Raw genomic sequence first — 16,063 nt, 5'->3', positions numbered from 1 at the left:
TTTTCTTTCCCATTAACGTATATCATTTTCCCAGGGCTTGAACTGGTGACTGTTTACATGAAAAGCTATATGCCTCTGCCACTATGGTGGGTCTGGTCCCTCTCACTACCATACAAATTTAAAATTAAACATACCAAAAAGTCGTTATGGATTAACAGTGTTCAGATATGTTGAATGAGAGAGAGCAAAAGGCACAATATCTTATGTAGCAGAAAGGTTTGTCCAGAGAGAAACACATCACTCAAGGCTTGAGTAAAAATAAGATGGCTCTACAATATTTAAGGATCTCATGGAATCTAGAAGTACTTGATTGGTTTGTCAACATCATATGACAGGAGGAAAATATTTTTCATTAGTTATTAAGATAGTCCTCAGCAAATGTATGAGATGATTCCTTTCCTGAATGGTTCTGTCCCCTAGACAGCAGTGCTGCATGAAATTCATTTCCTGGCAAAGCAGTAGGGAAGAGCAGCCAATGACGTTCAACAATGGTATGATATTATCGCTTTTATATCACCATATCCCCTAAAGGATGAAGTACGCAGCTTGGGGGTACTTCTGGATCCATCTCTACAGTTATCATCTCAAGTAGATGTGATGGCCAGAAGTAGTGATGTAAAGAATATTCTCCAAAATTTGAAAATTAGTAGAAATATGTCTAATTTGAAAATTTCGAAAGCATTTTAGAGAGAAGAAATTCTGAGCACTTCTCGATAAATGACGAAGAATTTTTATTTGTAATAATTTCCAAATGAAGTGAAGAGACGATGTAGATAACGAAAGGACATGGTCACTGAAACGTGGGGGAAAATGGCAGAGGGAGCTAAAATCAGAGTTTGGTCTGACGTGAAACCAGGCTGTATTCTGAATATAGCACACTGGTGTGTGCTAGACTGAGTTTTATATAGCCAATGTCTAGCTTCTGGCAATGAACTTAATGGCTTAGCTGCAGCCAAGACAAAGGGTGTAAAGACCTGGGCTTTTGTTAAACCAAGGTGAAGAATAGACTTAGCCAGTGCACTCGGACCTGAACACAACCGGGGAAGGCAAACAGATGAATAAGTGGCCATTGACTTAATCACTGGACCATCAGGTGTGAGGCTGAAATCAATCAGCATGCATTGGTTTTTCTTGTCTAGCAACTCCCAAACTTCCTGTGGAGAATTTCCAGTCCTTTCTCTAGGGCTCCTATCCCCTCCTTTGCAAGCTGCCTACATGACATCTCTGCTTGGCAGTGCCCCTAGGAGGTCAGCTTGGGGTCAAAATGAATTTAATATTAATCTATATGCTTTAACACCCTAAGCCAGGAGATGCCATGTAGGCAGCTTGCAAAGGAGGGGATAGGAGCCCTAGAGAAAGGACTGGAAATTCCCCTACAATTTTGGAAGAAATGGGCTGTGACATTCACCTGTATCTCTTTAAAATGCTGAAGAGATGCTATGAGTGGGATGAGGCTCAGTGGGAGGAGAAAGGAGAAGCCCCAGGTTTTATTTCTTTTTTAAAAAAAAAATGTCAATTTTTTATTTTAATTTTGTAAAAAACCCACATTTTACCAAATTTTCACTTTAGCTACATGATACTATGTATATGTGAACACATTTCTTCTGTGTGTATATTGTAATTTAAAAGTACAGATTTAATTTTGCCAGATGTTTATTTCACAACTATTACCATTAAATTCAGTAATATAAAGGAATTACGATTTATAAGTAAGTTAGTACAAAAATATTGCTAAGGATTCTGAATGACGTAGAATGGGAGAAGGTCAATGGGGTGTGTGTGACACCATGTATTGTCACACCGGGTGACACCTAGTGATGCCACTGGTTTACTGTGGTTAACAGCATTTTTTTGATATTCAAAGTGTTAGTCAATGCATTCTACTACAGCTATACAACAACAAATTTTGTTGGCAACTCTAAATTTGCATACATGAGCTTTTGTGGATTAAAAACCACTTCCTCAGTTTGGGGATTCGTTTTGAAAGAAAGCTAGAGGTAAGCTTTACAAGATAGATCATTTTTATCAGGCAAACATTTTACACCAATCTTCCCATATTCCCTTGCCATTTATGTTAAAGGAGGTTATTGTTGAAACCACTGAATGCTTATTTATTTATTTATTATGCATATTTATACACAATAGTACTTGAGACCGTTAACAGTAACATACAAAATATAAAAAATATGAACTATAAAGCTCATAACAGTATTACAATTAAAATATTAGAAACCACAAATTACCCTCCTCGACAAGAATAAATATTAAAAAGTAATTACATGCCAATAAAATGGAATAGAAGCACCTACCAAATTAAAAACCAAGATTAGCTGCAAATGCATTAGATACCAAAAATCTGTTTGAGAAGGATATGTATTTTCTGGGCAGTGGAGGCATCACACAGATAGAAGTGGCATGATCTCTCTAGAAGCAGTCTCTGGAAAAATGTTACTTTGTATGTACATTTCATGACATGATATTGTTTTCAAGCATATCTGTTTCTGTCTTCAGTATCAGGAAACATCTCATATCTCATCTACATATGTTTGAGTAAGATAATCATGTTGATGAATCAAAATCTCCTTGCATTTTTCTGCTGAAAACATGTGTCCAATACAGCTACATATATTGTACATCAGTGCAGGTGCACTATTTGAAGTTACAGATGAGAGAAATCTGTCAGTGTTGCTTTCTTGTGTATTCACATTTTTAGGCCTCAGTTTCTTTCCATCTCAAATAAGTGATGAATTAATTTTGACAAATTCCCAAGAAACAGACAAAAAATGAAAATTTCTGTATCTTCCAAATTTAATGGGTACGGTTATTCATAGCATAGTGAAAATCATGGTCTACATGCACATCCTACATATATTACAGATGAAGAACTCCTCGGAAAAAAGGATGTTGCCATTACATGTTATGCTCAATAAATACGAATATTAAACTTTAATGCATACGATAGGAAAGCTGTACGTTTCCAAAGTCAGCACAAAATGGTAAGAAAACATACTGGATAGGTAGGGCTGATGATAACATGGACTCTTTCTTCCATCTTGGAAAAAGCCAAGCCTTAATCTAATCTGAAAACTGGAAAGTCCCTCATTCCCCCACCTCCTGCTGACAAAGAAATGGTTGCATTGATGGACAGAATCAAGGCGTAACTGTCTTGTCTGTCTCCACTGAATGGAGACCAGCCAAACTGGTTCAGACTAGTACCCCCTTCCCTCACACATTCTGAAGTATTTTGCAGCCTTTGGAGAGTTTGGCCAACACATATGGATTTAGAAGAGGATAAATATCTATACTTGATTGGCTTTTGTCTGGTGCATGCAATGTCTCTGGATGTTCTCACCCAGCGGCTTCATGTAAATATTAAACTGCATTGGGGACCAAATAGCACACTGAGGGATGCCCGACAAGGTCCCTCCTGGATGAATAACTGTCCCCAAGTGACACCATTTGGAATCTACCCGAGAGGTATGACTGGAACCACTTGAAAGCAATTTCTAATTCTCTCAGCCGTTCCAGAAGGATACCATGGTTGATGGTATCGAAGGCTGCTAAGAGGTGCAAGAGCACCAGCAGGATCACACTTCCCCCATCGATGCCCAGATGGAGATCATCAACTAAGGTGACCATGGCCGTCTCAACTCCATATCCTGCCCTGAAGCCAGTGTGAAATGGATCTAGATAATCGGCTTCCACCAAGACAGCTTGGAGCTGGGAGGCAACTGCCCTCTCAATCAAGAATGGTAAGAGGAAGACCAGCCTATAATTCTCTCTCACCAGGGGGTCAAGGGAGGATTTTTTAGGCTAGATGGAAATATACCCTCCTTGAATGAAACATTGATTATAAGATGTAATAGAGGTTTTATGGCATCACCTCCTGAGTGGTCAACCATGAAGGGCAAGGGTCAAGAGGGCAAGTTGTTCCCCTCACGTTGAAAGCCAGACACACAGAGAAAATCTCTCTCTCTCTTTTAGACTTCCATCCCTCTCTTTGATTTGGTCCCCTCTCTTAGACCCACTGCTTCTTTTTAGACCTGCTCCCCCCTCTCTCTGAGGCATGCTTCTTAGCCTGTAATACCTTAACTCTAGCTTTCTTAGATTGGTTAGGAAAAGGGTCCTCCCCCAACTTTGTTTCTCTGCTGCTTTCCCCCTTCTATTTTGAGAAGTATCTTGCATTGAGTATGAACTGTTCTACTGGTTTTTATTTCTATCTTTTCCTGTATTTTAAATAAAGATATATATTTTTGGCTGCAAAATCAATTTGTCCTTCTACTCCATTTTTACTTGGAGTCACTTTGGTTAATTGTCTTTTTTAAAAACCTTCAGCTTGCAAGGTTCTACAGAGAGTTAGTGCCTGGAAAAGCCTCTCCACTCCCACAAAACAGTAAAACTAGTGCACTGGTCTTAACATTGCTACTCTCCTTCAATCTTAATATGGACAAACACACAGCTATTCAAAGTCATTTTTTTTAATTTTCTGACCATTCAGCGGTCTGGATTTATCTCAGTTTCTGCCACAATACTTATTTATTATTCTCCTTCCCATAAGGAATATGAAGGAATCTGTGAATTTTGGGAAAAGTGTATTAGAAATGAACTGAATGGGTTTTCCCCCATCAATGTTTCTAGTATCCAACTCTTGCTCTGTTTTTGTATAGGTTTTCTTGATGTTGAAGCCATCTAAGAAAACATTTTTCTTTGAATATTTTAATGGCTTCTCCCGCCTTCTAATAATTATCCTCTCCTGATGCAGTGAATCTTGGCACAGGATAGCATTCTTCAACATGGTGCCATCCAGATGGCATGGTTACAGTCACCATCATGCATAGTCATTGACTATGCTGGCTGGGGTTGATGTCTGAAGCTGATGAAACTTTCTTGGTCTTGATGGTCTTGAGCTGGTGGGACATGTGACCTAAAACATCTGGTAGGCACAAGGTTTCAGGACATATTCAGGCACAACAATAAGAATATTTCTCTCTTAAGACATCAAATGCTTATTGAGGTAAGGAGCCAAGCCACAGCCTATGCCCCAAGATGCTTCACTACTTCACCCTGTAGGGTTATGTTACACAACCCTTAAACTGAATACCAAAGTATGTGGATCAATGGTTAAGATACATGACTGTCAACCCACTGTGCAATTAGAATGTGAAATGGGCAAAGGCAATGCCCATTCACATGCTACTCTGTGCACATTAATGTGGTACTGAATGCACAACAGTTTCACATGAACAAATCAATTTATGCGACCATCAGCTAGATACAATAATTGCATATTGTCTTTTCCCTCAGTGATTCTGCATGTGTAGCACAACATATGTCTTTGCCAGTCTATCGGTCCAGTGCTGCTCCACAAAAGTAACTGTCTATGTGCAAGTTAAGGATGAATTTTTATGCATATTCTAATTCCAAAATTTATATTTGTCAAAAACAGTTACAAGAAGTGTAGCTCAATGATAGTCATATTTACTTGGAAGAAACTAGAGTGTCTTGTTAAAACTAGAAGGACAAAGTTTGAAGTTTTTACCTCTTTGAACCATCATAGTTTACATTCAGAGGTCTCCATTTCTTCTGATTGGTCTTCCTCTTCCTTGAAAACCTTCTGGAGTATTTCTTTCATGGTCTTCCTAGCTGTGCTCATCTTTTGTCTCCCAACCAAGAAGTAGATAAGTGGGTTAATGCTGCTGTTTATGCATGCACATAGGTATCCATAATGCACAAGATTGGGATGTATATCATGAACAAGATAAATGGTAAAGTAAAAGGCATTAAGTGGAAAAGCCAGGATCAAGAAGAAAATAAGAGTAAGCAGGATTGCGAGTAAAAGTTTTCCTCGCCTCTGTTTTGATATAAAGTAGACTTTGATTAACAAGGTCAGGCTGGAGATAGTCATCAGCGGGAGGCAAAGCACAGCATTTACTATAAATTGGTACATCATGGGGAAATTGCCAAAGCCTGTTGTAAGAATGAGAGTGAAGTGAATGACACAGAGGATGAAGGAGATGGCCCATATTAGGACAGACACAGTGGTGAACCAGTGTGCTGGACGGTGACATCGGTACCAAACTGGGAAGATGACAGAGATGCACCTGTCAATGCTGATGACAGTCAGTAGAAACTGACCAGCACTGTACATCAGTAGGAAGATAGTTTGGAATAATTCGTAGGGAAAGCCACAGTACAAGTGCGATACAAGCCAATGTATTTCTATAATCAGTTCAATGGTGACCAAGCCAAAGTCAGCAATGGACAAGTTTAGGATATAAATGGTGAAAGTGTTCCTCTTGCAGGAGCCAAGCAGCTGGATGACAATTCCATTCCCTAAAATCCCCAAAACACAAAACATCATAGTGAAGATGGCAAAAACAAGTACGCCTTCATCCAGTCCTGGATCAGAACAGATGGTACTGTTATTTGGAGTTTTATTAAATTTTCCATAGTGTTTGTTTACAGCATCAAAAGTGGGCAGGGCTGTCTGACTGAAACTGGCCATTATATTCAATCCTTGCTTATAGGGTTCTTTTCATGTAAAAAGTTCTGTTGGAAGAAAAGACAGAGATCAAATTAGTTGTTTTTTTTTTTTTTATCATGGAAATAAACCACAAAGATGTGGCTCTAATGCACAGCCTACTATTTCTTTTTTCATATATTGAACAAGTTTGAAAAATTCATCATTGGCATGGATTTTCTGTTTCAAACAAAACACTACATGGATTGCATAATAGGCTACCCAAAGTAGCCATATTTTGTATTCACAAAATTTTATTTTGTATTCACATAGGGCCTTGAGCCAGAATGAACCCACCATGCTCAGATAGGGAGGTCTCAAATCTTCCCTACAAGATTATTTTCCCCCTAAATTTGGCCCCAAAGAACCTCCATTCAATATTTCAATCACAGAGACACCACTGGAAGTCAAAGCATGCCCTCATGGTAGAGAAAGTTACTTAGAGAAAGTGGCTTCCTTAATTCCCTTTTTGTCCTTCTCTTCTGGTTTGTCCCAAAGTGACCTCATAGTCACCTTTTGCAGGAAGGGTATCTGCCTCCACTAAAACTCCCCCTGCTCCACTATAGTCTCTTATGTACCTGCCCAACTGTCTGTGCACAGTACTGTGGCTTGATAGTTTGGTCATAAACAAAGAAGGCATAGTACCAAAGTTAAACCAACACATTTCACTTTCACTCCCTGTGAAAAGCATCTGTTGCAATGGTTTGCAATGACATTTCTTCCTTATTTTTAGATTACAGTAGTTAACCACAAGACAAATTAAAATATGAAAGTAACACAGGACAGTGATCCTATGCAAACCTTGTCTGGATAGGTTTTTTGTGAGCTTTTCGTGTTATGTGGCCATGTTCTAGAAGAGTTTGTTCCTGACGTTTCACCAGCATCTGTGGCTGGCATCTGGATAATCTCCCCACTTTAACTGAGTCCTAGGAAGGAGCAAGTCTTTTTCAGTTAATTCTAATCATTTCTCAGGCCAGCCTGCAGATTTCTTGCTTCTAGTACACTTCCAGTTCCCCCCTTAAGAGGAATTCAGTCTTAGTGAATGATGTGGCATAAAAACGAAAGAGGTTTATTCACATAATGAGATGCAAAATGAACACAAACAGATTAGCAATAAATTAACAGTACCCGTCAGATTAGCTAAACCTCAGATAAATACTGAGAAAATACTATCCTGCTATCTACCTGGCATAGTTGATGCCATCCAAGTTTTGAGCTTGTCTCTAATCAGAGAGTGAGAGTCTTCAGCAGCTAGCTTTTCTTATTAAGTAGCAATGACATCAATGGCTATGGAAAATAAAATCACATTGCAACTGCAATATAGAGGTAGGAAAACTCTTCAAGGATGCTAAACTAAGCGTGGCTAAGCAGAAACTAAGTAGGGTGCTAAGCTAAGCTAGGCTAAGACAGGGCTAACCTGATTTCACTTTTGCAGAAGGGAAGTAATAAAGAGGAGGAGGCAAGAAAAAGTGGAAAAACCCTAAAAAAATCAATCTACATTTTAGGTCTAATCCAAACTGCAGAATTAATGCAATTTTATGCTGCTTTAACTGTCATTGCTCAATGCTATGGAATTCTGGAATTAAGAGTTTTGTGAGATATTTAGTCTTTCCTGTCAGGGTGCCACAACAAACTACAAATCCCAGAATCCCATAGGATCAATTTGTGGCAGTTAAAGTGTTGTCAAACGGTATTATTTCTTCAGGGCAGATCAGATCTTAGAGAGGTCTTTGTTATTTGTTGTTGTGTGCTTCCAAGTCATTTTAGTTATGGTGAGCCTAAGTGGGAACTATCTGAGGTATTTCTTGGCAGGTTTCTTCAGAGAGGGTTTGCCATTGTCATCCTCTGAGGCTGAGAGACAGTGACTTACCAAAGGTCACCAGTCGTCTTTTATGTCTGAGTAGGGAATTGAACCCTGATCTCCAGAGTTGTAGTCTGACACCGAAACCACTGAACCATGCTGGCTGTCCCTCAGAGAGGTTAAGATAAGTCTATATTGCAGGAGAACACTTTATATCACTGAAGCACTATTCAATCCAATCAGTGCTGCTTTCACTCAGACATATTTAACTCTTTAAATACTGGGTAATGTTGTATTTCCAACAGGTACCAGTCAGATTATGTATTTGATTGTCCTCACCTTGAAGGTGTGCTAAGGAGGCCAAGAGAGAGCTGGGTTGACAATAGGCCAGATGGAGCTATGTAACTACAATCCCCATTCAGCCTAGAGATGCTAGAAAATACCCAGGGCCACTTTGTCCTTAGCCCAACATCATGCCAGAACTGTGGCCATGTCCCTGCTCTAGAGGCTTTTGCTATTGCAATAAAGAGACTACATTTGTTAGTGGCTTTGCCCTTCTACTGAGGCATCACTCCTCACCATAATGCAAAAGAGAGCCTGTCTTCACCTCACTGACATTCTTGTGCAGACCCTCATGCAAGAAAGGCACCATTTGCTTCTACCTTGCCTTTAAAAAAAAGAACCAGAACTAACCTCTAAAGAACAAGTAGAGGTAAAGCCACCATGAACTGTCAATAGACATCAAAACCAAAGAGCTATATTAAAAGAACTCTTCATTACTGGTACCAGTTTGAAGGAGCCTGGGGTTTTAAGAAGAAGAAACAATATTTAAGAGACTTTTGTGGGCTTTTCAGGCTATGTAGCCATGTTCTAGAAGAGTTTATTCCTGATGTTGCGCCAGAACATGGCCACATAGCCTGAAAAAACCACAAAAAACTATAGATGCCAGCCATGAAAGCCTTTGACTTCACAGTATTTAAGAGGCCAATCCAACCATCTTTACATTTGTGTACTTTCTGCTTTCCTTGTAAAATTAACCAAACTGATGAGATAGTAGCCATCAGGAATATATAAGTTAATTTTTCTTTTTAAAAAATGGGGAACATAATAGGACAAATGGAAAATAATGTGATGATTAGAAATGAACATCCTTATATAAACTGATAAACCTCAAGAAAGACTGGAACTGTTTTATAATATATTGGAGAGAATGGAGGGGGGTATCTGCGATTGGTTTATATGATTAGAGGAAAATAATTTACATATATGTATGAATTTATGTATAGTATGCCTTATTACAAGTTAGAATTAATATTTATATCTGTTCCATATGCAAAAAAATATATGCATTTGATATATGTTTATAATACCATATAGTCCATATAGTATGAACTATATATTAGATTATAAATTGTAGAAGGATAAGAAATTGAATATCATCAAGAAAAAATAACCAATAGACCAAATAAAATCATCATTTGATGGGTAGGAAGTGAAATTAATATATATTATTGTAATTATTTTGTTCTATATGTCATATATTGATATGATATTAATATTGATATGAACAAAAATATTTTTGTTGTATATGGCACATATTTTACAAATTTCTATTTTTTAAAAAAATGTTTATTATTATCAACAATAATTTAAAAATGAAAATGAATAACATCATTAAATCATCTACTTCAGCTCCATTTGGATGAAATGAGATAGAATGAGATCTAAGAGGTTCAGTCAATGATTTCAGAATAAAGATTTCTTTACAAAGATGTGTGTAAGAGAATAAAAATAAGGGGATAGCAGAGCACAAGAAAAAAAAATGTGGTATAAAAGCAGGAAACATTTCAGGACTAGAATGCCTTACCTTCTCCCAATCGCAGATAGTTCTCCAGAAGTTCAAATAATCAGGCTTGAAATGTTTTCCTTCTCGATCTCAGTCATGATCTTATTCCTGAACTTGAAAGATCTTGACCATCCAGTATAGAACATACAAGCTTGAATAGAGAATATCAGAGAGGTTCTTTCTGTTTGCTAAGGAAACTGAAATAGATCTACAGTATTTTACTTCAACAGTGGAGATGGAGAATTTCCCCTTCTAAGAAGGGTGTGCAGCTTCCTTCTTCTTTTCTTGTAATGGTCACTGCCAGGAAAAGTGAGCAAAGTTGTTGACACTGAGATCACTGTATAGTATGCATGAGAGTGGTCTAAATGGTGGAAATACATTAGGGTTATTGGATTTGTGTATTATTTTTAAGGGGGGGGAAGGGAAGTCCATTATTTAAAGTGGCAGTAATAATAGAAATTGGGAGGATGGAATAGATCCAATATATTGATGGAATCGTGGTTGTGGCTATAGATGCCTGTGAAATCTGCCGTGCATTCTGCTAATACTGAATTGTATATTCTTATTTTCCAAAGGCATAGAGTCTCCCTCTGTCTCAGGATGAAGTATTTGTTATCCCAATAATGTTCAGAGATATTTTCATATATAGCTGCAGAAAATATTGCATCACTTTTGAAAACCCCATCCAATCGGGGAAAGTGTGTGCTGCTGCCTGTCAGTGTTACACAATGGTCCATCCATACCAGTTCCCATCAGCACCATCTTCCTTCATTAGCAATGCAATTTTCTTTCCCATCTTGAAGCATCATGTAGGCTGAGTGAGCATAAACACACACAGTGTAAAAAAGATGATGCCCTTCGCAGTCCAATATCACATACAATCACAGATCACAGAATATGAGATAGATGGAAGGGGTCCCAGGCCAGGAATCTGCCACAAAATTATACTTGAGAAGTGAGCATGCTATTATAATCAGACAAAAATCACCAGACAAATTTTTGAAAGAATGGAATCCATTTTTCTTTCAATTTCTTAAAAAGAAAGCAGGGATGACAATACAAGCAACTTTTGAGTTTGGAAGTATGAAAAAAAAGTATTTAACCTTGTAAATACATGGGAAGGAGTAAATGTAGAAAAAAAATTGATCAAGAAGTACACAAAAGATCTGTATATATGTCTCAGGTGTGGAGGTGTGGGAAGTCATGTATATAGGCTTGGGGGGAGTAAAGGGGTTGTGTTTTGCTGGCTGATGTTGTCTCAGTTTATGTCTCTGGTTTATGTATAAACTCAATAAAAAGTATTAGTAAAAAAAAGTGAGCATCTAAACTTCTGTTACAAGGCACATATGAAGAAGAGTGCACCACCTTCAAAGGTAGTCGGTTCCACTGTTGAGTAGACCTTAACATCTGGAAATTCTTCCAGATGTTGAGTTGAAATCTCTTTTTCTATAATCTGATCCAATTTGTTTGGGTCTTATCATCTGGAATAGCAAAACAATAACAACAACAACCAATCAACTAAATACAAAAAAGCAAGTACAGTGGATCCTTGTTATACGCTGGGGTTTGGTTCCAAGATCCCCCGTGTATAACAAAATCCGTGTATGCTCAAGTCCCATTAAGTATAATGACATAGCAAAATGGTGTCCCTAATAAAAAATGGAACATCAAGGTAAATTTATACTTTTTTGGAACATTTTCAAACCGTGTATGCTTGAATCCGTGTATAAGAAATCCGTGTATAAGAAGGACCGACTGTATGCTCCATCTTCCATTGAGCAACTTTTCATGTATCTTCTCTCTCACACACACAATACCTCCTGTTCTTGCTTATATTATGCCATTGCATCATGCTTTGGATTGGCTTGTGAATGAAGAAATAACTGAAAGAAGTGGAATGAGACATACATTGTGGAATGAGACATCCTACACTGTGCTTATGGTTACACAGTGGTTGTGCTACTCATACACCAACTTGCTGCTGAATATCAGTATTGTGCAAGCAACCAATGTGCTTGCTTATTGTCTCAGTGTGTAATGGGAAATTCACCCTGTTCCCCGCACCCCCAGGCCCAGAATATATATTGGAACAGGTATGTGCCACTGCAAGGCTAAAATCCTGTTGGTTAGTCCTAATTAGACTAGATGCACTGTATCAATTTTGAATGGCAAGTCAGCACATAGCACTTATTCAGCAGGTCCACTCTATTCTGGGACAAAGAATAGGATTTAGACCCATATACAGTAGTTATCCTTGAAGAAGTCCAATTATGCAACCATGAACTGATTGTGTCTATTGTACAAAAGACAAGAAAAGTGCAATTGCATATGTAAGCAAATTTACCTAGGTCTATGGCACCAACCAGGATTCTGGCCAATATGATAGTGTTCATTCCCTCCCTCACTGTTTCAGGTGGAAGATGCCATGAGGGTCATCCAGTCCAACCCCTGTCATGCTGAAATATACAGTCAAAGCACACACTGTGACAGATGGCCATCTAGTTTCCTTTTTAAAAACTTCCAATGAAGGAGACATCACTACACTCAGAGGCAGCATATTTCACTGTTGAAGTTCTTCCTAATGTTTAAGTGGTGTTTCTTTTCCTGTGGTATGAGCCCATTGTTCTTTGTCCTTATCTCTGGAGCAGCAGAAAACAAGTTTGCTCCATCCTGAATATGACATCCCTTCAAATATATGAACATGGCTATCATGTTACTCCTCAACCTTCTTTCCTCCAGGCTGCACATACTCAGCTCCTTAAGCTGTGCTTCAAAGGGCATGGTTTCCAGACCTTTCACAATTTTGGTTACCATCCTCTGCACATGCTCCAGCTTGTCAGTATCCCTCTCGAATTGTGGTGCCCAGAACTGGACACAGTATTCATAGTGAGGTCTGACCAAAGCAGAATAGACTGCTATTATTGCTTCCCTCAATCACACTCCTATTGATGCAACTTAGGCTTATATCCTCAGGAGAAGGCTTTCTCTTGGTCCCAAGCTGCTTTGTGATTACAACTTTCAGAACCAGACAGCATTCCCAAATAACATTTTTCTAAACTTTGGGTAGAATAGAATACAAAGAATCAGAGGAATGGCTTTGTCCTAGAAACAGTATGGAAATTTCTGCAGTCTAAGCACTGATTTTATTATTTTAATTGGTTCCCTCAGAGGTAGGGAAAAGAAGATGTACTTTTCTGACTTGAGAAAGTGTTAGAATCCTGTTAGTATTCTACCAGATAGTGTTGAGTGTTGAGGTATAGTAGTTGGGGATGATGGGGGCTTAGCTGCAGTTAGGAATGTAGATAGTGATGTATAGTGCATAGCAGGGCCAGGTGTCTTATCGGGTGGCCTTGAAGGCCTGGCTCTCTGAGCGGGGAATGTGGTTTCAGTTCTGTGGGAACCAGGAGGGGCTTTGCTTGGCGGGCTTCTGCATGGGAGGGGATTTTGGCTTTGGGGAATTCTATTACTTTGTCTGTGGGGAGGTGTGGTTAGTCTCAGCTAAGAAGCTGAGTGAGGCACATGTCTGATTTTGGATCTATCAATAAAGTGCTGTTGATTCTGTAATCAAACTGACTGATTGATTGTCTGGGATTCTGGGTGCCAACTCTGACAGAAAGAAAGAGCTTCCTCTTTTCTGAGATGCACTTTTGCAACCAACAGAAAGAGGAGAAAGACTGAAAAGAGGAAGAAAAAGTATCTCAATTTCCTCTGAGTATATATAGAAAGGAACCATATCCTGATATAAAACTGTTCTGGTTGGGCGAACAGCATGATGACAGCATTGGGATGGCATTGGAGCATGCAGCATGTGGACGCCACACCTCCATTCTGTCCTGAGGCTGGCATTAAACACCGATCTGTTTAGCCCCAAAGAAAGGTTTTCTTCCAAAATAATCCTATTCTGAAAAAAAAATATTTTCTTTTCTTTTAAACTTTACTTGTTCTAACCACTCTAGGAGTTTCCTCTTTTGGAGAACTGAAAATGACCATCAGACAGCTCCTCCTTTCTCCTGTCAAAAAAGAGGCAGACAAAAGAAAAGCTGAAGAATCAACAACCATCAGGATAACTTTTTTATCCAATAACATCCAAAACCCACAAAACAGTGATACCTTTATTGTAACAGTTGAAATGCACAAAATACATGTTGCAAACTTTCTAAGCTCCACTGGCATCGTCATCAGTTACACCTTCATATGTAACCACTGCCTCTACGAGAAAATTGCTGTCATTTGAATAGGTTTAATTTTTAAATTGTATTGTATTTAATCCTGTTTCAAAGGGGAACGGTCAATTTATTTATTGAAAGTATGTATTATTTCAACATATTCTAGTCATGTAAGCCACCTTGATTGCTGCAGCAGAAAGGTGGGGTATAAGAATAAAGTTTGCTTATTATTATTATCATTATTTATCAGGCAAAGATGTTAAAATCATACAGAAGAAAATATATGAAGATGTTAGTCACAATCCTGCATTTTGTCAGGATGTGGCTGTTCTCAGTTCTTTTGGAGAAACAACTTTTGGAGGCCCTTCCTTCCTCTGGGCATGTGGGTACTCTAGGACATTTTTTTAAAGTCCCATTAACAAGGGGGGGGGGGGAAGAAATGCTCCCCTTAGGGAACTTAATTTTTTTTAATATTGTCCTGGAGTATACACATGGCCAGAAGGAGGATAGGCCTGTCTACATGAATGTTCCTCCAGTACCACCTGAACTAAGAACAGCCACATGAATTGCAACAGCCTGCATTCATGCAACAGCCTGCATGAATTTCCCTCCAACCGACTAACAAGACTAAGGGGACAAGCCAAAGACCCCATCATGTTGGTTATGGATAGACCTTTGAAAAAGGAAAGAGAGCAGATATCACAACAAAGGAGCAGAATAGAATCTAATGTATTTTGTTTTTATCTATATTACGTCCCATGCCAGGGAAAGATACATACATATTAGATACATACATGTACAGTCTGGATGGTAAAAACCCTGGGCATGGTCCATATTATTAAATGGCAGTGAAATGCACATAGATGCATCCAAGAGTGGTCAAATCTGCACCTAGCCGGCCCACCAATAGGAAATGTCCACTGTATACACTACAAAAGATTTAATGCATTGCTGCCAGCCCACAACATTTTCTCCCTGAATAATGTTCTAACTTTTTTGAAAGTATTTTTTACATTATTCAGTCAGTTCCTAACTTTATCCACACCCTTGAATTCTACCACTGAAAGCAGCTGATGTCCTTGCTGCAATTCCCTGTCATGCAGAGAATGATTGCAGTCCACAACTGGGAGTAAAGAAGGATGATAGTTGTAGACAAGGTGGAATATGTTCAGTGGATGGCAACTAAGATGGTGAAGAGTCTAGAAATTAAGCCATGTGAAGAAAAGTTTAGGGAGCTGGTGATGTTTAGCTTGAAGAAGAGACTACGGAGAGATGACATGAAAGTAATGTGCTCTGAAGACTAAAACATGAAACTGTGGGTTCACATTGAGAAAAGACAGCCCCCAACTTTCAATCTTTAAGATTTAAAGAAAACCTGTAGACATTCTGGATAACATTTTGTGATAAATTTGAGTAAGAGGCTTTCTTTCCTTTGAAAAAATAATCTTTATTTGAGCCAAAATGTGAAGCTCTATAGTTTTAAGAGTGGGATAGGAAATATCAGCTGGGCAATGAGGCAAAATTCTTTTCTTGGAGACTTTTTGGGGATGCACTGAATAACAAAATTCACCCCGTAATGCCAAGAATCAAAACAGAAAAAAAGAATGAAAAGTAGTCAGATGTCCACTTCTCTCTCTCTCTCTCTCTCTCTCTCTCTCTCTCTCTCTGTGTGTGTGTGTGTGTGTGTGTGTGTGTGTGAGAGAGAGAGAGAGAGAGAGAGAGCATATTAA

General features: G+C 38.6%; 1 protein-coding gene across 1 annotated transcript; it reads right to left on the bottom strand.

Moving 5' to 3' along the window:
• Positions 1-5,241: 5,241 nt before the first annotated feature.
• LOC149317679 (proto-oncogene Mas-like) lies at positions 5,242-6,373 on the bottom strand. The gene has a single exon (XM_089518963.1). The coding sequence runs from the start codon at positions 6,359-6,361 to the stop codon at positions 5,552-5,554; it is 810 nt and encodes a 269-aa protein (XP_089375089.1). The 5' UTR covers positions 6,362-6,373; the 3' UTR covers positions 5,242-5,551.
• Positions 6,374-16,063: the final 9,690 nt, after the last annotated feature.

This window comes from Sceloporus occidentalis, unplaced genomic scaffold, assembly GCF_023333645.1.
Source record: "Sceloporus occidentalis isolate IW3139 unplaced genomic scaffold, rSceOcc1.0.p SCAF_3, whole genome shotgun sequence".
NCBI lineage: Eukaryota > Metazoa > Chordata > Lepidosauria > Squamata > Phrynosomatidae > Sceloporus > Sceloporus occidentalis.
The sequence above is the reverse complement of the archived record's forward strand: the minus strand, read 5'-3'. Positions and strand labels throughout refer to the sequence as shown.